The 23,906-nt window shown below is 40.3% G+C and overlaps 1 protein-coding gene across 1 annotated transcript in view; it reads left to right on the forward strand.

The window, feature by feature from the left end:
* wdr11 (WD repeat domain 11) overlaps positions 1 to 23,906 on the forward strand; it is a 57,884-nt gene that overhangs the window by 1,011 nt on the left and 32,967 nt on the right. Inside the window, exons 2-10 of the mRNA XM_031737566.2 lie at positions 161 to 272; positions 1,153 to 1,306; positions 1,497 to 1,670; positions 1,993 to 2,194; positions 7,324 to 7,489; positions 12,177 to 12,279; positions 12,967 to 13,165; positions 13,905 to 14,005; positions 16,144 to 16,320. Coding sequence (XP_031593426.1) covers positions 161 to 272; positions 1,153 to 1,306; positions 1,497 to 1,670; positions 1,993 to 2,194; positions 7,324 to 7,489; positions 12,177 to 12,279; positions 12,967 to 13,165; positions 13,905 to 14,005; positions 16,144 to 16,320 — 1,388 coding nt within the window. The remainder of the gene's footprint in view (positions 1 to 160; positions 273 to 1,152; positions 1,307 to 1,496; positions 1,671 to 1,992; positions 2,195 to 7,323; positions 7,490 to 12,176; positions 12,280 to 12,966; positions 13,166 to 13,904; positions 14,006 to 16,143; positions 16,321 to 23,906) is intronic.

Consider the following 23,906-nt stretch of genomic DNA (forward strand, 5'->3'; position numbering starts at 1 on the left):
ACTGGAAACATACGTTTAAATTCATAACGTCCAGAGTTCACAGTCTGAATCATATGTTATTTTTTTGTAGATCAATGTCTCACATCCCAAACCATTTCACGTATCTTTCATCTGTTTCTTTCCTCTTCCTCCTATTCTGCCTTGCTAACGTGGTCTGTAGGGGCTGGCAGGGGCTCATAGCTCAGGGATGTCACTCCAGTATTCTCATAATAGATCCTAAGACCGCCCAGACCATCCAGGTGCTGGAGAGACACAAGGCAAATGTGGTCAAGGTGAGTTTGAGAAGTAAATTGGCTTAATTGTTTCCCTCCACAACATAATTGCTGTTTAATTACATGAATTAATTGACTCACTGTTGCGCCTCTGCTCCGTAGACTTCAAAATATGATTTAATATATACCACTAAGTTAAGCCGTTAGAGAATAGGCACACTAATGAGGCTACAGAGTGAACACACCTTGTGGGATTGTGTTATTTATGTCTCACAGTATTAATGTTAGCATTGTGTGACCTTGAGTGAAGTACTTTTGGCTCTCTCTACTTCTTGTAAACCAACACCTGCAACACAGAGCATTGACAGAGAGTCATTTTGTGTGCGTCCGTGCGGCGCGTGTGCATGTGTGTTGTGGAAGAGAAGAGTAAATAATGGGCAATAAATTCTACAGTGATTATCAGTGCCTGGGCTCAATCCGGGCCTTTCATTCTTTGCTATAAAGAACACTTTAATCTTGTAAAGCACCGCTGCCACAGCAACAAGCTATTCCTCACCACCCAGCCTGACATAAGAGAACTTGCTGAATGAAGAAAAAAAGGAAATAGAAAAAGAAGTAACTACAGTAAAGGGCATGCCTACCTGGGAGCAAATAGACAGACATAATCAATTATTTAAACACCAGCTTGTATGTGGAGTAATTTGTTATTTCACATATAAAATGTGCCTTTCAGTGTTATGCATTTCCTATAATGTCCTTTACTCTCTCTTTTCTCCCCAATGTCACATTTAGTGAAATCATACATCTTCAGACCTTGCTGTCTTGTTTTTTTTTTCTTTTCTGTTGTTGACTTTCTGAGCATTCTGTCGACAAATGTAGAAGGCTTACAGCATTACCTGATATTCCTCCCAGAGACTCAATTAGTGTTTTATGTTGGAAGGTAAAATGGTCCAGGGAAAATTACTACCACAACTTGAGCTCACCCTACTGTCTGCGGTTGGCCTCGGGAGATGCCTCGGGGAAGATTATAGTGTGGGATGTGGTCAGCGGCACAGCCCACTGTGAGATACAGGAGCACTCCAAACCTATCCAGGGTAAGACAGCTTCAAGACACCAAACATGTTTGTCAGCTCAGTGGCAGTCCTGCCAAGAAGAGACACTGAGCCGATGGTTTGCTGTTGACTATTTGTTTTCATTAGGACGCTGTTACTGCCACTCCTGCTGGTGCGCACTGCGCTTCCATTCTCACCTCCTCTTCTCTGTTTTGCTCGCTCCCTCTGTCAGACTTGGAGTGGCTGTGGAATCAGGATGCATCTCGTGATCTCTTGTTAGCTGTCCATCCTCCCAACTACATTGTTCTGTGGAATGGAGACACAGGCACCAAACTGTGGAAAAAAAGCTACGCTGAGAATATCCTCTCCTTTTCTTTTGACCCTTTTGACCCTTCCAACATGGCATGTAGGTGAACAACATAATTACCAAAAAACTAATGAAGCCTTTGAATTCATTACTTTGCCACCTACATACACACGGCATGCTTGATCTCTTAAATTTACTGCTTATTGTAGTATGGTTGAACATATCTTATATCTGAAAGCATGTGACTGGTATTCTGTGATACCAACCATTTAACCAGTGGTATTTTTTTTGTGGAAAAAGATAAGTCAAAGCAGAGACTTTCACAAATAACAAATGGCAAATTGAAAACAGAATATTGACGTTTGACAATCTGTAATAAGCAAATTAATCTTTATAATGTTCTTCTGTCCTTTTTCTCCAGTGCTGACCAGTGAAGGGATCGTCTTCATTACAGACTTTTCTTACTCCAAACCCCCAGGCAGCGCTGGCAAAAAGGTCTACATTGCCAGTCCTCATGCAAGCCCAGCGCATACCAAACCTGCACCTGCAACAGCTCCGGCCCCTACTGGTGCCAAGAAGGCCCTTAACAAGGTCAAAGTGCTCATTACCAATGAAAAGCCCACGTGAGTGAAATTAAATTAATTTTACTTCCTCGACTTTATTTTTAAAACATTTCTGATCTTTTTTTTTTTTTGAGACACATAGACTGTTGTTTTAAGTTTAACAAGTCTAATGAAGCTCTGATGTTAGCAGTATTGTATGGTTTTTAAGACGTAACTTACTGAAAAGCCAAGATCTTCATACACTACAGCATGTTAATCTTTTAATAAATGTCTGAATTTCATCTCAACACTTATTTAGGTGCTAAAAGAGAATCTGTGGAAAAAATTTGTTACACTTGTTAAGTCAGTTTTTAAATCAAACTTCCTGCAGGTTATGTCACCCTTCCGGTGTCATGTTTTATTGAAATGCTATGTCTCAATGTTGTCCAGTTCCTTTTTTTTTGTCTCTTTGTAAGTTGTGTTGCTGTTTCTCTCTTTGTTTTTTGATGAGTTTATGACTTGTTCAAAGTAAACTACAAAGTCTTATCGGTTTACGACAGCGGTCTCCAACCCCCGGGCCATGGACCGGTACCGGTCCGCAAGAGTTGAGGCTCGGGTGTGAAATTTATGGTTTTCAGGGGTTTTTATCATTAACTCTGTTTCCCTGGGTCTTTTCCTGTGTTGTAGTTGTGTGTCTTATTTTGAAAGAAATATTTACGTGTTACCATAGCGACCAGAGAGCATTAAGAAGCAGAGAGGAGGATGTTACTCTCAATGTTGTTGGCGCATTTCACAAGGACGCTGCTAATAAAGTTACACAATTACACAGTGAACTCACATTTATTATTCTATTTACAAAAATACCACAGTTTTTGTCTTGGTCATATCATTTTATTTTGTTGTATTTATCTGTGACACCTTAAAGGCCGGTGATTTCTAAGTAAACACCAAGGTTTATTTACTATCATATGAACTAAATCTCAGTTACTAACCAAGCTTTGTAATATACAGAGCTGGAAGCATAGAGTGTTTGGCCACAACATTAAATATCAAGTCAGTGCCTGTCGTGCCTGCAAAACACTCTGAATGATCAAACTGACTGTAAAGTTTTATCCATTTATTTTACATTTTCAAAACTTTATTTTGAGTTTTTATATTTTAATCGGTGAAGAGGTTTACAACTAAAGCTATGAAAAGAATGTGAAATTCAATTAAGTTTTATTTATATATTTATTATTTGATCAAAACAGCGATTGACCTGCTCAACCTGATTCATTGCTGGGAGAACATTTTAAATCAGTATTACTGCTGGATTTGTTTGTATTTTTTCAAGGAGGAAAAAGAGACATTGTCAGTGAAAATGTTGATTCTCTTTGGATCTGCCCTCACTTGTGAACAGATTTATACAAATTTAAACAACATTACCAAAAACATGCACATTTTTGTTCACACTTAGTTTTGGAAATGTTGATTAAATGGTGATAAAGTCTTTTCTTTCTTATGCCTATTTCACATTTTTATTGTCTGATATTATTGATGTAGTTTCTCACATGACACCTTGGGGAATATTAATAGCTCCTGATCTAAAATAAATTTTGATGTGTGAGTCCAGAACCACTTCTCCTCGGTCCAGTTCTCACATGCCCATTCTTCTGTGAAGAGGGGTCAGCATGAGCGGTCAGACCAGGCTGTTGTTATGCATGCCTATATACAGTGAGCTCTGTATTTTGCCTCCTTTCTGTCATAGCCAGCATTATTATTTTCATCACACTCTTGCCCTCATCAAGGTCACTAAGATTACACTTGCACGTTTTCTGCATTCTAGACATCATATTCAAGATCTGGCAGTTCACTTGCTGTTTAATTTCTCACACCCTTACTCAGTGTAACAAGATAATCAATGTTATTGACTTCACCTGCCAGTGGTTTTAATGTTGTGGCCGATTGGTCTTTCTGTAGAGTATATTTTACTCCCCACTGTGTTACCTGAGACCTCCCTGTTCATTTGACAGCAAAGCTCCTCCAAATTATGTGAACTGAAGTATTCCAGACACTTTTTCAAGCCTAACCAATAGAAATGGCCCGACAAGCAACATTGTAAGAAGCAGGTCACGGAGCATTTTTGTTGGCAGCAGTATGGACTAACATGGTCTATTTTTATGTTTGGTTTGTTTTGTTTTTATGTTTTCTTTGGTCATTGCAAAAAAACCCCCCAAAAAACAGGAACAGCACCTTTCACTACATAGATGACCTAGTTTTGATGTAACTGTCTCTCCAGCACAGCAGTGAGATTCCTCTTTAAACATAGATCAGATGCTAAATCAAGTCAAGGGTCCGGGAGTAGCATTTCTCAAGAGAATAAGGAAGGATTTGATCACTTGGCATATTTGCTACATTGATTTTTAATTCTGAAACGCAGCAGAAGTAGTGATGTACTTCTGGCTTCTTATTCCATTAGTTGACAAACTTGATAAATTGTATAAGCCTTAATTTAGAAAAAGTTGCATGAGCTGTAGACTTGTTTGATGTGCTGGCAGCTTCCCGCTAGAGTGGTTGTGACTGTCAGGTTATTTATAGCAGCGTGCCCCAGTCTCTCTGTCCACCCACCAAGCCAGTTCTGATAACAAACACTCCATTAATCCTACTTGTCTTTATTCTCTCGTGCCTTTCTCATTTTGTCTGTTTTAGTCTTCTATCCATGCGTGACAACTTCCTTCCTCACCTTTAACTGTGTGTAATTGCTATCCAAGATGCTGTATTCCTTCAGTTCGCCTTTGTCTACAGTCTCTACTCTCTCTGGTTCTGTCTGCTTGTGGTTGATAAATGGAGGATTTAAACAAGACTCTGCTCCCCCACAGCGTTATCAGAAACTTACTGAATACAGTGTGGTATTGTGTGCATTAGTGTCCCATCAGGGAGCCATTAATCTGGGTGTTAGCCACTAGAGATTTGGTTCATTTATCAAAATGAAGTCAGCTATACTATTACATATACAGAGCAACGTCGACTAATGTATGTTTTCTTTTAAACTGACAGAAATATTTATAAGTTAGATTTAAAAAAAAATCTAAATAATTCACTAAGACGCTTGAAGTTGTAGTTCTTATGATTATGAAAAAATCATAATGTTATGGATAAAAACAGTAAGTCTGAATAATCAGGCCTTTTTTTAATTCATGGCTTCATCTGAAATCATGTTGTGTGCAGAGCGAGTAGTTTTCCACACAACAGGGAATGGCAAAGTTCATTATCTTGCCGATGAGTTAGGTGTTCTGTCTGACTGTAGCTGCTCTTCAGATTGCTGATCAAAAATTGATGAAACTGAATCTCTTGATTTGGACACATTCGATGAACAGTCGCTAACCACACCGACAAATGCACAGTTAATGCCAGCTCGCTGGTTTCAGGGCAGTAGGATGCTGCCCTGCGACTGCACACTGGACTTATTTCAAAAATCAGAGGTTAATCAAGCAAACATTCAACCACTTATTCTCAACACTGTTTCCTTAGGGCAGCTGTGGCATAAACCTTAGAGTTTTATTTGAAGCTTGGCTACAGGTAGTGTGAGAGCAATCGAAAAAGAAACAACATAACATGAAAGAGAACCCGATCATTCACAGACATGTACAAATGTAATCACAAGAGTGATCAGTATGTGTACAGGAGTGACGTGACCGAAGTATTTTAGGTTATGGTTTTTTTTGGTCCCTCAGTGTGAGCTTCAGTTCAGTTTCACCTCCAGCAGCTGCCAGTGTGTGTAAATTGAATTTGTATTGTGTAGATAACAAGCTCAAGGTGCTGTGACTGCTGTATAAAGACAGTATTTGACTTTAATGTCCTTTGGGCGAGTTAAATAATAGAACCTTGAGAGTGCTTTAAAACTTTAATAAAGGCATTCACCTTTGCTATCGAATGTCCTGCGTCTTTGATAGCAAACTCACTGCGTGAGCACACATATGTGTATGTACTTAGCAATATGTAACTGTGTGTGATCCTTGACCGCTGTAGCCTTCATGTCTTATTCATAACAACGATTGAGAGGGCGAGAAGGGCGTGTGATGTTTTGGTAATTGGAGAGCTGAATATTTGAGGGCTGCAGGTCTTTTTATTTCCCTTTTCTCCCTTTTTACTTTTTTCATTTCTCTCTGAAGATCTGTTGCTTGCAATTTAAGGTCTGCTTCTTTCTGATGTTCTGCCTTTGGTGACTCAGACATTTTAGCCTCTATCTCTTTCTTTTCTGACTTCAGTAAGCTGCTAAAAGTGTAATTTAGCTCAGTAACTCCTAAAGGTTCCCCTACTGAGTCTATTTTATCTGTTACACTTTCCCCAGATGATAATGATCTCCATTGTGTTATAAGGTTTGTCTCTCTTTTATTTGATCTTACCGTGACCTAGAGGAATTCAGCTGTTGGAATGAGTTATGGCTGTAGACCTGCTCGTAAGTTCAGTGAAAATCGGCTCTTTTTCCTTCTTGAGTGAGCTGTACTGAACAGAAGTACCTGTGACCGCTTTGCTGTGATACGGAGAGATCAAAACTGGTTGCCGCCACAAATAATAGTACCTGTCATTAATTTAGTCGCACATGAAAGAAGTCGATGTGAATAACAAATCAGAGCAGCCAAAAATAACGTAAAGGAAATTCTTTGCAATTCTTACAGTACCTGCTTAGTTCATCAGCCAACCAAAGTGCCTTTTCAAATTTTCCCTGTGACTCACAACAATAATAAGTCATTCATTCTAGCTTCTGTTTGGGAAGACATGAATAAATATCAACTTGTCCTTAGAAATGAGAGAATTTTTATATTAAACTTGATTCAGGAATTTTAAATCTAGCATCATATTGGTTTGCATGGAATTTGCATATTTCATATGCATGTGTTGTTGTTACAGCAGAGTCTCATTATATCCTGATTTATCTGGAGAATAAGACTGACTTACTGAGCGGGCTATTATCTAACCCTCATTTCTAGTCATCGTAATTTGCATTTTTCATCTTTTGTGTCCATTAAATTGCGTCGTAAACAACACGACAAAACAGGCAATTCCAGGACATGCTTAATCCTTGGATTAAAGAAAAATCTTTTTGTCAGTAAAGATTGATAGTTTATTATTTCCCATTCCATCTAGTTTGTTCTCAGTTTCAGTGTCAGGCTGTTTTAACTAACTCCCTGTACTCATTGTTGTCATTCCCCTGCTGTCTGATGCTTTAGGGCAGAGGCTGTGACGCTGAACGACTGCCTGCAGCTATCCTACCTACCTTCGAAGAGAAACCACATGCTGCTGCTTTATCCCAGAGAAATTTTGATCCTGGACCTGGAGCTCAGTCAGACGGTGGGTGTGGTGGCCATCGAGCGCTCCGGGGTTCCCTTCATCCAGGTGAGGCACGCTGCAAAAATACGCAGCAAATTCCCTTAAATATGGATCTCGGTGAAACTTGAAGAGATGAAAGTTAACCTTAAAGCAGCATTAAATTTTCAGGCTCGGAGTTCTCACCAATCTCTTACTCTTGACGTTATGTGCAAAGTCATTTTTTTAAACTGTTTTGCGCTGACACCGTAGTTGGTCTAGGTGAAAGGATGGCTGTGTTATGTGGCTTCAACAAACCTCATATATCAACATCTTACTTGAAGAGCTTTACTGAAATCTGTCTTTTTTTTATGGATGATTCCTCCAGGAAGACAGTTCCTCCTGCCACAAATGATAAAGTTCTTAAATCTTTTTGCACCCGCCTTTGCAGTTGTTTCTCCTCATCAGGTGTGACAGCTGCACATCAGGACCATGTAGTCATTAGCAACAAGGGGGGGGGGGGGGAAGTCCCCTGCTGCCTTTATACTGCCTCTCCACAGCGACAGACTTGACCTTTAGGTGCCAATTCACTTTCTTTTAAAGTCTGGATTTCTAATTGGAAATTGATGAATGCTGTGGGGGTATTACACTGAGGATTTGTCACAGCTCCAGTGCCAGTAATTGAACAGAAACTGTCTTAAAGTCGCACTGTTTGCTCCCCCTTTCTCTACTAACTCTCCGTCTCCAAAAGATTGACCGTTGTGCTGCCCTGTCATTACACAGAGTAGCTCTCCTGATTTTTCACAGCGATGGTTCTACTGTATTTGAGACCTAATGTGCCTTTTTGAAAAGTGTTGAATTTCATGCCTGAATGTACATGCATGGAGCAGTTTGCAGTTATTAGTTCATCTCTGCAGTCGATGACATGTTCTGCTTCTGTGAAATTGCGCTCTGTTCTTTGTATTATTGTCCTATCATAAATCATACTTTATTTGGTTTGTCACTGATCTTGTTTTAATAAACGTCTCTATGGTTTAACAACACAAAGGTAGAGAATGAGCCTTTGTAGTCAAGGAGTAAGATCTAAAGTCACCAGGGGCAGAAGCAAAGGGGTATTACTCAGCTGCCTAGGCTCTGTCTGACCAACGCTTCCTTTCTCTAAGTGTTATAAAGTGCTTGTCTTCCAACCAATTTGCATGACTGATGACACAGCTTAGCAAAGGTCTATGCTCGAGTGTACAGAGGCTCCACTGTCAGGTTGGGGCATACATAGTGTGCAGTTGCCAGTTTGTCAGGTCAACATGGCCTACAGTCATTTTTCCATCTATCAATAGCAAACTAATACAGAATCCATCAATTTGTTGTTTATCTGTTCATTTTCAACAAGGTGCTGATTTACTTTGATTTCAAATGACTGCTGATTGATGTCTTGCAGTTTTTGTATTTCAGTATTTGGAATATTTTGTGCACTGGCATAAATTGAGTGAGGTATTATAAAATGTACAGTATGTTCAATGAAACCAGACGTTTCAGAAAGCCAACAGAAGAAGCAATGTGAAGATGTCAGCTTTGTGATTAGAAAATAGCAATCACAACTGAATACACATATTTGTGAACATGATGAATTTAATTAGTAGTTTGATTAGATTATCTGTTAGTAACAAACAAAAGTTAATATGTTAATTACTGTCATGAATTAATAAGGTATAGAAACATGAGAACTGCATTGATATAGAATTTATTGTACAGATCATACCAGGTGAGGTCTGTAGGGCTTTTGTCATACAAAATGTGAATAGATTTAAAACCTGTTAGAAGCTTTAAATAACTGAACACTTCATTGTTATTATGTTGCAGTTTTACACACAAAATTCAAATCCAGTCCAAATTTCTTTATACAGCATATTTAAAACAACAAAGTTAACCAAACTGCTGCACATGAAACGGAGGATTACACAATAAAATAACAGATGCACATGCCCACACACATCAATAAATATATTCAAAGGATTACAGAAATGGATCTGATATTTATACAACACTAGAACTGGCCCCAAAACGCTGCTGCTTTTTTGCACTTTAAGATAAAACTATTTTCAGAGCTGTTAAATGCAAACAAGTCATTCAGTGTTTTTGATGACCGTCTTGTTGTCAGTTATACTCCATCCATCCATCCATCCATCCTCATCCGCTTTATCCGAAGTCGGGTCGCGGGGGCAGCAGCCTAAGCAGAGAAGCCCAGACCTCCCTCTCCCCAGCCACCTCCTCCAGCTCATCCGGGGGAACACCAAGGCGTTCCCAGGCCAGCCGAGAGATATAATCTCTCCAGCGCGTCCTGGGTCTGCCCCGGGGCCTCCTCCCGGTGGGACATGCCCGAACACCTCACCCAGGAGGCGCCCAGGGGCATCCTTGTCAGATGCCCGAACCACCTCAACTGGCTCCTTTCGATGTGGAGGAGCAGCGGCTCTACTCTGAGCCCCTCCCGGATGGCCGAACTTCTCACCCTATCTCTAAGGGAGAGGCCAGCCACCCTTCGGAGGAAGCTCATTTCTGCCGCTTGTATCCGCGATCTCGCTTCTTTTCGGTCACTACCCACAGCTCGTGGCCATAGGTGAGGGTCGGGACGTAGATCGACCGGTAAATTGAGAGCTTCGCTTTTACACTCAGCTCCCTCTTCACCACGACGGACCGGTGCAGCGTCCGCATCACTGCAGCCGCAGCACCAATCCGTCTGTCGATCTCCGGCTCCCTTCTCCCATCACTCGCGAACAAGACCCCGAGATACTTGAACTCCTCCACTTGGGGCAGGAACTCATCCCGACCCGGAGTGGGCACTCCACCCTTTTCGGCTGAGAACCATGGCCTCAGATTTGGAGGTGCTGATCCTCATTCCTGCTGCTTCACACTCGGCTGCGAACTGCTCCAGTGCGAGCTGGAGGCCCCACCGATGAAGCCATCAGAACCACATCATCCGCAAAAAAAGCAGAGATGAGATTCTGAGGCCACCGGTGGAAGCCCTCCGCCACTTGGCTGCGCCTAGAAATCCTGTCCATAAAATTATGAACAGAATCGGTGATAAAGGGCAGCCCTGGCGGAGCCCATCACCCACCGGAAACAAGTCCGACTTATTGCCGGCAATGCGAACCAAACTCTTACAACGGTTGTATAGGGATCGAATGGCCCGTAGCAGTGGGCCAGACACCCCATACTCCCGCAACACCTCCCACAGGACACCCCGAGGGACACGGTCGAATGCCTTCTCCAAGTCCACAAAACACATGTAGACTGGTTGGGCAAACTCCCATGCACCCTCAAGTATCCTCGAGAGGATAAAGAGCTGGTCCAGTGTTCCGCGACCAGGACGAAAACCGCATTGTTCCTCCTGTATCCGAGGTTCGACTAACGGACGAACTCTCCTTTCCAGCACCCTGGCATAGACTTTCCCAGGAGGCTGAGGAGTGTGATCCCCTGTAGTTGGAACACACCCTCCGGTCTCCCCTCTTAAAGATGGGGACCACCACCCGGTCTGCCAGTCCAGGGTACTGCCCTGATCTCCACGCAACATTGTAGAGGCGTGTCAACCAGGACAGCCCTACAACGTCCAGAGCCTTCAGGAACTCGGGCGGACCTCATCAACACCAGGGGCTCTGCCACCGAGGAGTTGTTTAACTGCCTCAGTGACCTCGACCCCAGAAATTGGCGGGTCATTCCCCTCATCCCCAGACTCTGCTTCCTCCTCGGAAGACGTGTCAGTGGGATTAAGGAGGTCCTCGAAGTATTCCTTCCACCGCCTGACAATTTTCTCAGTCGACGTCAGCAGCGCACCGCCAGCACTATACACAGTGCAGGTAGAGCACCGCTTTCCCCTCCTGAGACGCCTGACGGTTTGCCAGAATCTCTTCGAGGCAGTCCGAAAGTCTTCAGTTATACTCCGAAAATGTGAATTTTCTTTGCTTTTTGGAGGGAGAATGTGTTCCTTGACTTTTTTCTTTACACTGACCTGCCAAACAGTATCTTCGATGCAATGTGGAACAGCAGTCACTTCAAAGTGCTTTATATTGTAAGGTAGAGACCCTGCAATAATACAGAGAAAACCTCAGCAATCAGACGACCCCTTTTGAGCAAACACTTGGCGACAGTGGGAAGGAAAAACTCCCCTTTAGCGCGACAAAAGCTCTGGGAGGGGCAGCCATTTGCCACGACTGGTTAGGGGTGAGGGGAGAGAGTAAAAGTGTAGAATAATTACTTGAAGTACAACTGTAATGAATCCTGCAGTATATTTGCATAATTCATCATCAGGATAATTTATCAAATGTATCCCTTTTTTTGTATGATAATAGATCTTGCCTGCTGGAGTCAGCAATATTTTAAATTCCCACCTTCTTAGCTTATTGCCCATGTATTTATAAAACATGACTATGCCATAACATCTTAAGTCTGCACAATAATATTTTTCCCAATCATGTCATCAGTATGGCTCAGGAGTCTAAACCTTTGGCAAAAATCCCTCCTTTTTAGACTAGCATGAGATCTGACAAGCTAATTAAGCTTAGCCCCTGTTCTGTTTTTCTCTGTTTGTGCCAAACAAATTTACACATGTAGATTTTGATGAGTGTATTAGGGGTTCTCATGCTGTGGAGCAAATACATTGGCAAATACATGCAGTGCTTAGAGCAAATGTAAACACCACCTGTTCAACATTAAGCATCAAATAGACATTTGGCAAAGTCACAATCACACATGATCCCCCTTTTTTTTTCACTCCCTCTGTGTTTAGGTGATTCCCTGTGCTCAGAGAGACGCCCTCTACTGTCTCCATGAGAATGGTTGTATCACACTACGAGTTTGTCGCTCCACGGTTGCCACTGAGGAAGCAGCGGGTATGAAACCTCTTCACAATGGTGTATCCACTCACAATCTGCACATAGCCGTTGTGCTTTACTCACTCCTCACTTCAGCGCCTAAGCTGCTCCTCACTTCAGTGCTCCATCCCCCAGTCATCATCTATTCAGCCAACTGCACTGCAATTGGATCCTGTAGCCTTTTTTCCTATGCTCCAGCGGGCATTTAGCCCCTTACTGTCTCATTTATCTTTGGCTTAGCGTGATAGGCCAATGGGAGGCAATTGTCTCGCTGAATCTCTCTCTCTTCCTCACTTACTCTCCTTGCTATCTCCTCCACACACATCTCTCTATACCCATTTTCCTTTTTTTTCCCCTGAAATTTCCTCTTGTATCTCTCACCTACTCTTTTTTACTGCCTTAAGTCTATGTAAAGCTCTCTATTCTCTCTCTTTTTCTTTTTTCTAAGGTGCTCAAAATTGTTCTTTCAATCGGATATACTCCCATTCTTCTTCCTCTTTTTTTCCTCTGTTGTCAGTATTATGAACGTCTACTCTGTGTAGACTTTGACATTTTGTATTTTTTTCCTCTTGTTTGTCCTCAATCCACAATTTCCATCATGTGGTTTTTATCTGCCACTATTCTTCCTGCACGTCGACCTCTCTGTACATTTTCTCTCTCACTAATTCTTTGTCGTATTTTTCCCTCATTCCTTTGGTTTCCCAGACCCAGAACAGAGTGTCCAGGAGCTTGTGTACGACCTGCGCTCTCAGTGTGACGCCATCCGAGTCACGAAGACCGTCCGACCATATCGCATGGTGATTTGCCCTGTCAACGAAAACAAGGCTGCGCTCATGGTCAGCGATGGCAGAGCCATGCTGTGGGAGCTCAGAGCCCACACTGGCAAGGCTGCTACCAATCCTAGGTACACGCACACGTATGAAGAAAGCCAAATAATTCTGCAAAGTTACATTACAAATTTCACAGTTGAAAGCTAGACGTAATGGTTAAAAGTTTGACTGCTTTGTAAGGTGACTCAAGCTGACTTTAAATAATAATCCTCTGACCTAAATGTAGTCTTCATCGTGACTGGTGCAGGTGGGCTGTGCAGAGGGGTTGGGTTGTCGTTGACGTGTCTTTTCGTTTGATGGAGCGTTCCCTCGCTGCTGTCGAGAACAGTTTTGTATTTCTCTCTTAAGTCGGGTTCCTACGTGAGACAGAGTGAATTCTGCCTGCCTGTGAACAAGCCAATTTAATGTGGGCAAACAAGAGAAATCTACAGCATTAAATGAAAAAGGGATGACAAGTTTTTGCTTTCCGTCAGTATGTGAGGAATTTTCTTATTATAGTCTTGTTTGAATTCATTTGCTTGACAGGTGGGTTTTCTGTTTCACGGCTAATGAGTTGCAGAAGTTTTCTTTTGCAGTGCTCTAAATTGACAGTCTGATGTTTCCTAAAAGGTTTTTTAGCTTATGTTTGATATAATGACATAAATTATACTCTCAGTGAGGTGCGTTTTGAAAGGGAAAGCTGAGTTAACTAAGGAAGGTTAAGACGCAATGCATATAATTTGTATGCAGCTTATGAAATATCGCATGTGTTTATTCATTTATGTCACTCTGAAGTTCATGTGGTGAATGATTCTTTCTCTTTCTCCATGACAGCTCGGGTCTGTCGCCGCTCTACTCCCCTGTGTCATTTTGTGGAGCTCCACTGGGTCCAAACCAGAAAAAGATTCAGGATCTGTCTCTTAACAGCATGATTGGTATGCCTAAACACACCACCACCATCAACACTCCACTACAAGGCGCATCTCAGACAATATAGTTTGCTGTTTGAAAGGCAAAATGTCACACATGTCACATCTTGGTGCAGCTGAAGCATTCTCATTCTCATCATAGAAGGATGGTTTTCATTTTTTGAAAGAAAATGTGAAAACTCAAAAACATGAAGGGAATTAGATTAGTGTGTGTGGATGCTGCAGGTCTTAGTGTATCTTTTATTGTACCTCTGCGAGTTGAGTGGGCCTCAAGGCACCCCTTCAGTTTCTGCTTTAATGTGTGACTGCTGGTTTCTCCTCTGTGCACTTCACAAGCCAGCCTTATTCCCCCGTTGGGCAGCTCTGCACAAAGAGTCCCATAGATGCATGGCCCTTCCTCTCTTTCCCCTTTTTTCCCTTTTTTTGTCTCATCTTTTCGGCTTATGATGTCTCTCCTTCATTTAATTCCTTTTTTCCTCTCCACCCTCTCTCTTTATCCTCCCTGATGATTTAAGTCTGCCTGTCAAAAGATGAATGTAAATGTAAAATTGTAATAGGATGATTTTTTTTGTGTGTTAGGTTTGTCATTTGTATTAAGTGAGAGTTAACTTGCATTGAGCGGCAGACCTGTGGGAGGTGGATGGCATTAGAGGGGAGGAGTTTTCTGTCTCATCCTTTATATATATATATATATATATATATATATATATATATATATATATATATATACACACACACACACACACACACACACACACACACACACACACACACACACACACACACACACACACACACACACACACACACACACACATACACACACACACACACACACACACACACACACACACACACACACACACACACACACACACACACACACACACACACACACACACACACACACACACACAGACAGACTGAAGCCATCTACTGCCTGGAGCAGTAGCTCTGTTTGACAGTTGCTGACTAAAGCTCTTGTTATGAGGAAATATCACTGTCATGCAGGTTACTTATAGTCTGTGAAAAAAAACATGCTTGTTATTACACTGAGATGTGGAAAGAGCTGGAAACTAGACAACCATTTTTTCCTTTGTTGCAATTTATGGTAGGCACAGTGTGGTTTGTTTGGGGGGTTTTTTTGTTTTATTTGTAATTATATTCTAATCTTGTGTTATTATAACTCCAAGCTGAAAGACAATACACGTCCAGTGTAAAGAAATCAAGAAAACCAAATGAATTATTTAACAAGTGCCATTTACAACTTAATGTTTGTTCCTCAGAGAATACTAAAGCTCTCCAGCAGATACACAGATAAAGATGATTTATTCGTTCACAGTGAATTAAAATACGCAGTCTGATGTGCAGTAACGAAATTGTTTTTTTTAAGCGAATCGCCATCACATCTATGTCTCAATCTGTGATTTTAAAGTATTGAAAAAACTTGTGGTTACTTATCTCGTAAACCCGTTCTCTGATAACATGAGTGAGGTGTCTCACTATTGGAATGCTGCTATTAAGCTTTTTACAAGTACGAGGTGTCTAGAGTTCTTAGAAAATATGGAAAAAGAAATGAGAGATTCATACCTCTATCAACGATTTCAAAAGATTGGGATTGTTTTAACATATTTTGACTTATTCCTTCCCAAGGGTGCAGATGATACTCTGCCACAGTCTTGATTTGGGATGATTTATTTCCTACACAATATTCAAACACTGTTTGTTTCACATAATGTAGCATCTTGTTATTGCAGTTCACTTGTTGATGTTGCTGCTCTCAAGAAGCTTCTGTTTATGTTTTGTTTATGTTTTTTTGTCTTACATTTTGTTTATTTTACTTGGGTTTATTTATTTCTTCGTTGAACGTATTCATACAGATGGTAGCACCCCAGTGTTGCTGTCTATGTCTTATACAGTGATTGATTTACAGAATGATAGCCTTCCCTCTACATATGAGCTGTATAAGATAGAATACAATGGTGACAGTGATAACGAAAGAAAAGTCTTGATTTAGGTTAGATTTTCCTAACCTGTTGTTATTTCATTATTTAAGAGCAAATAAGAGGTAGTTTTTCATATTATGTCCAACTTAAAACTTGACGTCTTGTCTTTTTATTTTATCTTTTTTTGTCCATCTCCAGGTCAGACCTTGATAGCTGGTGAGACTCTTCCTACATCTTCCAACCAGCAAGAAGTCCAGCTGAAGTTCCTGCTAACCGGTTTGCTGTCTGGTCTGCCACTGCCACCATTTGCCATCCGCATGTGTCCACCTCTTACCACCAAAAATATCAACCACTATCAACCCCTTCTGGCTGTAGGTAGGTAATAGGAAACCAGTTACTCGCAATGACGCAGTTCTGCAAAACTTTATGACAAATGAGTCACTACTGCTGGCATTATGAGGTTTCTGTTTTACTGGAAAAAAAACAAAACAAACAATTGATTTGTTATATCATCATTTAATCATTAATAACCACGCAACAGAGTTAATTTTAAGTGACGTTGGTAAATTCCGCAGAAACTGTAAATGCGGCTAACTCTAGTCTAAATGTCGTGTTTTTGTTGAACCGTATACGTTTGATTTGCTTTCTTTTGAGTTCACATTGGCAGTCCTACAAGTCCACTAAAGATTTTAACACAGTATTGCTGCTGTTTTATCATCATTACCTACTATTATTGACAAGTCCTTGATACACAACCAAGTGAATTAGATGTCAAAGCATTAGTAAATTAATGGTGGCAAAACATTTAAGCATTGACTGTATTATCCGTGAGTAATTGTCAAGCTAGGGTAAGTTAATGTTGACGAACACTTTGGTATTTGAGACCGAGTTCGTGGCCCACTGAGGAGCGAAAAAGGACTTTGGTTCTATTATTCAGTGACGTATTCTTCCTTTGTAGCTGGCCGGGTTATCTTTTGCATTTGTTCATTTTTTTTTTAAAACGCTTCTGTAACTCGAACTGGATTCACCTTTGGTTACCTTGGAAACCAGTGCTGGGTTTTTCAAACCTCCCATCTCTCAGTGTGAAGATGCATGTTGACTGCAGACGATAATTAAACATCATCGACACTGGAATGGTAAGAAAACAAGCTTTGTTTAGTTCATTTCATTTGTAATTGATGTTGTATAGTGTGGAGGGCTTTACTGTAAAAAACACAAATGTTTGAGTGCACAAAAGTGACATAAATAGTTTTATTTTTTATGTATTCTTTTCTAAATGTGGTTCCTTTCCAAGCTGAAGTTGTTTAAACGGAAATTAGATAGAAAGCCTATGCATTGTTTCTCTGTTTACTATTCACCTGGATTAGCTTTCTTATTGCTACTTTTAAAAAAAAATTCATTATTTTTTTATTTTTTTATTTCTTTTTTCAATTTTAAAGGTCAGACGAATTTTCCTTGATGTGTTTGGGTGATGATTTTTAATACAATTGCTGTTGTTGCTGCAGTGTTTTAGCATTTTACCGCACTTATTATTTCTGTTTGTTTATGCCAGAGGGGATTTAAAGATGGAGGAATGCCTGATAGAAGATTAACACCAACAAAAAAAACAGACATAATTCATGGATGTAAGTTCTTTAACGAATATTTACTGTGTGTAAAATTTCCATCTCTGCTTCTTCTGTTGGCATTTAGTAGCTATAAAGACATTTTATTGTAATGTCATTGCAAAAGGGATCAACAGCAGTTGTAACACTTGAAGTGATCTTATTTTGGCCCCATTGCACTGATTACATCCCACAGATAACTCGTATTTCCTTAAAGCAGCTAATACTTAAATAAAAAGCTCTTATTGACTATTATTATTCACATAATTGTAAGTGATAGTTGTTATATACAGCTTTATACTACAGACTAGAGACCAGTGTGTACATGCCTATATTTAAAAGGCTTCCAGAATGAGTAGTAATATATCAGCTTGTGATGTCATAACCCCTGAGAACTGCCCTGAGCAATAAATTCCACAATCCAACTGTTTTTTAACACAGAGAAAGCCCCTTATTCAGTTTGTTCTGGATATAGCTGCTGCTACTGTCAGATACGGGCACACACATTGTTTAAAGTTTTATAGAAAATTTCAAGAAGTTATCAAAAGATCATCGACTTAATGTTTCACTTCAACCATGCCCAGTTTTTCTGTGCGTCAGGAGACCTCTTCCTGTGTGATTTGCTAATCTTACTACACTGTTATGACTGGCTTTTTTTTTTATTGTCCATCTCTGTTTGCTTCACAGAACCGCAGCTGGAAATATCCAGACAGACCTCATGATGAGTGTGAAGATGTTTTCAGTGAATAACAGCTGGATCAGTCTATCCACACTGTAGAGAAACAGCATTGCTGTAACCAATGTGGGAAAAGCTCCCTGTATTTATGAGACTGGAATTGTTATCACCTTATTCACACAGAGGCTCAGCCTCACAAGTGTAGCAAGTGTGCCAAATGCTTCCACTGCTTGTATTTTTCAAACTCTATGAGCTAATAAAGAAAATACATTTCAATTCAGGTTTATTGATATAGCACCAAATCACAATAACAGTCGCCACAAAGTGCTTTACACAGTAAGGTAAAGACCCTACAGCATTCTGGAGAAAACCCAGACATTCAAATGACCCCCTATGGGCAAAGACTGTGTGAAGGTAGGCTGGAGAAACGTCTTTTTAACAGGAAGAAACCTCGAGCAGAGCCAGGCTCAGAGAGGGGCAGCCATCTGTCGTGACTGGTTGGGTAGGGAAGAACAGAAAAAAACAAAGCATAGGGAGACAGGCAAAAACACTGAGAGAGAAAGAAGATGAAAAAGTAATGACATCTTGCAGTGGTAAATAAACAACAACAACAGAAAATCGTGAATCCCCAATGTGGGATAATAATATTTTTATTCTATTCTAAACACCTGGAAAGTGAAAAGAGGTGAATGGAGAAGTGCTCAGTGTGTCACAGTGTAGCACATCACAGCTGTCCCACAGCAGCCTGAGCCAACTGCAGCGTGATTAAGGGATGGTTCAGTGTCACCTGTTCCAATCCTAACTATAATCTTTATCAAAAAGGAAAGTTTTAAGTCTATTCTTACATAGAGAGAGAGTGTCTGTCTCCCAAATCCAAACTGGGAGATGGCTCCACAGGAGAGGGACCTGATAGCTGAAGCCTCTGCATCAGCTATCAGGCTGAGGCAATTCTACTTCTATCCAAGGAATCACGAGTAAGTCTGCAGTCTGAGAGCGAAGTGCTTGGTTAAGAAAGGACAATGAGGTTTTTAAGATATGATGGGGCCTGATAATTCATGAGAAGGATTTTAAGTTCAATTCTGGATTTAACAGGAAAAAATATATGAGAGAAATATGATCTTTCTCTCTTGTCCCTGTATTAACTGGAGGCTTTTTAGGGACCTTTTAGAACAACCTGATGATAATAATGATTTACAATAGTCTAATTGTAATTGATTAGCCTAGAAGTCATGAATGAACTAGGTTTATGGCATCACTCTCAGCTCATTGAAGGATATGGCCTGATCAAAAGTGACCTCAAGATTAGCACTAATTAGCACGAAAATATGCATGTCACCTCAGTGCTGCATGTATAAGCAGATATCAGCAGCCTATATATCTATATTTCTCTCCGCCTGCTCAAGAGTGGCTTGTAGCCTAAAAAGGGGGGGGGGACTTAGAAAATGAGTGATATCAAACAGTGATGATTTTATTTGTTGTTCCCAACAGCTTAACAATGTCCATTAAACGATTGGCTGCAAAATACAATAAAATAAAATGAAGTCCCACCAATACCAACAGTGCAATTTCAGCTTTAGAAGTGGTGTCTGGAGAAATTATAGTTTCTAGCTGTGTAGGAAAGCCAATTAAGATGAGGCTAACTCTAACAGATAAATAGATGGTAAAGGCAATGCATTTATATAGTGCTTTTCTAATTTTATTGATCAGTGAAATGTATAGAGGTGCACTGCCAGCAGTTTGATTTCTAAAAGAATGCCAAGTTGAAGACACAAATGGACGTTTATCAGCAACTGTTTGGCTCGCCATACCGAAGCACAGAAGGGTTCGTTTTGTTTTTATGTTTATTAAATTTTACTCATCTATGGCGTTCTTGCCGCCGTGTGTAACTACCACAGATCTGTTTGAGGAAAAGCCTGGTTGGATTTTTATCAAAGTTTGTTAGTAAATATCCAGTGAGTGAAGATTGCTTTAGAGGGAGACGAGATGAAATGATTATGCAGCTATAAGCTGCAGCTGCACATTTTAATTTCATGCACATCCACACTCTTTGTTAACGCTCTAGGTTTTTTTTCCCCCCAGTTGACTCGAAAAGCATAAATTTGATTCCGTTTGTAGCAAAAAACTCTTAAGGTGACAAAGTTAAACACACACACCAAAATGAACACAGTCAAATTATCACATTTTTTTTTTGTCCCTAACAGGAAATTAACAGAGCTGATATGAAGCCAAGCAAGTTAAACAGGTCTTTATTTCAAATAGCAACACAATCTCAAGTTTGAACTGGGGAAAAAAAACAACTCAAAATTGATTTTTTTCAAATGAAATGCATGTCAGGATTTGTGAATATGCATATCATTGCTGTAAATTTATGTCCTTGAGGCAGACGGTGAGTAAGCAGCGGGCCATCAAATCCTACTGTGCGGTCTCGGTAAATGATGGCACAAGGCATAGACTTAATCTGAAGTATCATCCTCTGTTATTACTCTCCTAAGACAGCTGCCAGGCAAGAGAGAGAGAGAGAGAAGCAGTCAAAGTTTGGATTTATTAGTTTTAGATCGGCATAGCAATTTTCTTTTCCCTCCTCACTACAGTAATGATGCATAAAATTATGAAAGTCTAAATTTGAAGGGGAAATTAAGAGCAGGATTGTGTTTCTTTCCCCTCATTTTGCCATTGCTTTTCATGTGTGTAGACATGCGTGCACACACAAACACACACACACTCGTGGTTCTGTGCCAAATTCCATTTTAAGTCTAGGCAGGCAGCTTTTCGCTCCCCGTTGCAGCAAACCTTCAGTTTAGTTGTCAGGCTGAAAAATAGGCTACACTTTGTCCCCTGACATTGGACACATAAATTAATCATACCTTAAAGATACATTGCCTGCTTCATACCTACAGACAGGCAGATGAATAATAATACCTTCAAGCTCTACGTCTTATAACCATTTTCTTGGTCTGTTTACTTTTGCTATACACCTGTCAGGTCCACAGTTATGGAAGACAGAACTTTCTTAAGTTCACTGCACATTATCACCTAATTAGTGCAATAGTTCTAAAAGAGGAAAACCTAAACTGTTAATAGCAAATTGTCTTAGGTGTGTTTTTGTTAAGGAGTGAAATGAATGAAGAGGTAGCAATAGTAAAAAAACTGACCCTCCCTCCCCAATTTAACGAGGGATTGGAGTGGCTGCCCATCCTGCTGCAGATGGTGTGGGGTTGACTTGGCACAGCTGGCTCTCGGTAGCATTTTGAGTCTAAAGCTAGAACAGGATGATTAGGTTTTCTTTGCACATCATTTGGCAGGTCCCCGTTGTCATCTTGCACAGTCAAGTAGTTAAACAGTCTCTAGCTGCATTATTGAAATGTGTCTTTTGTTCCACTTCCAGTGAAATGTCTTGTGAATAATAAGTTTGAAGGTCTGGCTAATTACGCCGAGGATTTAGAAGGAGAATCACAATCTCCGCTGAAAGGTGGAGGCAGCGTCCAGATAATTCAGAAGCTGAAGTATGTTTAATTAAAATGGTATCTTGAGGCTAATGCGTGTATTTATAGCCACTTTATTTTATTAGCACAGTTAGAGGGAATGCGCACACAAAGTACAAGTTACAATAATATTAAATATTGCGTTTGGAGAGTTGGAGTCTGTTACTCGCTGTGTCAGATTACTGTAATGTCCTATCTAATGTCATATATAAAATTCCTGTATGTAAATACAGAGCACTAAACAGTCTGTCTCCCTCCACCCACCCCCCAACCAGGTGTGGCATGATGGCTGCCCCTCCCTGAGCCTGGTTCTGCCAGAGGTTTTTCCTGTTAAAATGGAGTTTTTCCTTCCCACTGTTACCAAGTGTTTCCTCAAAGGGGTCATCTGATTGTTGGGGTTATCTCTGTATTATTGTAGGGTGTTTACAACATAAAGTGGCTTAAGGCGACTTTTGTGATTTTTGCGCTATATATATATATATGTTAAAAAAAAAAGATTTGTGTTAAATTAATCTTAATTATACAAATCACATTTATACAAAATTCAATGCTGGTGGCTATCTTTATTCACAGGCTCAGAATTTGTTATCCTGTTCCTCGTACATGACTAAAGACTTCAGAGTCTCTCAGTCTGTGTGTGATTTTGAGAAGTGCTTAATAAATAAACGTTGCTTTGCTTACTTTACCTACTTACGCTGTCATCAAATACAAAACGATTTAAGGTTACGTTGTCTTGATGGTAAGTAAATCCCAAAAGGTTGTTTCTTTTCATCTGGATGTAGCGTTTTCAGTGGGAGAAACATTTCGTCACTTATCCAAGTGACTTCTTCAGTCTCAGCTGACTGCAGGATTCCCCAATCTTATAAACAATACATTTGACAATAACTGAAACCAGTCCACTGAATGAACAATGGGCTGTGAGGTCAGTTACTTGATCATTAATGATCAATGAGTCAGAGTTACAGTTGCATTTCTCACCTCCTCAGTATTGATGCCAAGGCTGGCACTGGGGCAGGTATTCTAGGGGGTGTTGGTATATATTACTTATCCTATTTACCAAGAGCCAGAGAGTAAACCTGATCAGTAAATCCAGATTGATTCACGCATGAGTGCTTGGCACATGCAGCTCATTTTCTTGGCCTCTGTTCCAGTCGGCATTAAGCTTCTCCCTGATGTGTGCGCAAGTTAAAGTGGAGAAACACTGAGTTCTCAGTTATGCCACACTAGTCAGGGGAACAGCTAAGGATACAGACTTTTTACACCTTCTATTGGTGCAATTAAAGCAGGAGATGCACCTACTGCTGATGGTGTGAAAGCACTGAGGTTTGAAATTGCCTCCCACAGTTTCATTACAGTTAGACAAAGTGCAGGGATTCCCATCTCTGTTTTCTTCATTTCCGTCTCTCACTTTCCCCTCTGCCAGTCTTTTTTGCTCTGAGCCTCCTCTCATAGGGAAGGTTACAGAAGCTCTGCACCCAAGGAGCTTCCCAAAATCACTGCTGTCTGGTCTCCTGTTTAAAGAGTTGTAAGCCTTGGGGCATCTGACAGCTCCATTACTGATAGGTACAAGGCCCACACCCTTCTTATTCAGTGGCTTATACAAACACTGACAGACTGATATCCCTTCCAGCCTTCTAATATTTATTTATCCACACTTTCCTGACAGCTACACTCCCCTGCCTGGTTTGGACCAGAGAAAATAGATGATTTAAATAAAGTATCAATAGAGCAAAATCTAAATTTATCAATAACAAATATACAAAATAAACATGAAGGCAGCTACTGTGCCTCAGAAAGCAAAGCAATTATCGGATTGATGGATTTTAATTATCAGCTCCAGTGGCCTGTCAGAAAGGAATTGGGATTGTAGCCCACAAAAGAATCCATTCAAAGCTGTCACTTTATAATATCTGTCTTTTTTTTCTGTCTTTCCCCCTTCTCATAATTTGTTGGGTTCATCTGCAGATGAAGTTCAGATCTGTCATCAGTTGCACTTGGTATTGAAACATTAATTTTTGGATAAGGATAAAATGATTTCTGGTACTCTCAAGGAATTCATGAGATTAAATGGGAAAGTGCGATCAAGAATATGTCTAAATACGCTATTAATGCAATATTTTGCTATATATTCTATACAAGCAATAAAAAAGGATACTATAGTAAATATAAAAAAAACTATAGTACATGAAAAATTACATA

This window comes from Oreochromis aureus, linkage group 13 (assembly GCF_013358895.1).
Source record: "Oreochromis aureus strain Israel breed Guangdong linkage group 13, ZZ_aureus, whole genome shotgun sequence".
NCBI lineage: Eukaryota > Metazoa > Chordata > Actinopteri > Cichliformes > Cichlidae > Oreochromis > Oreochromis aureus.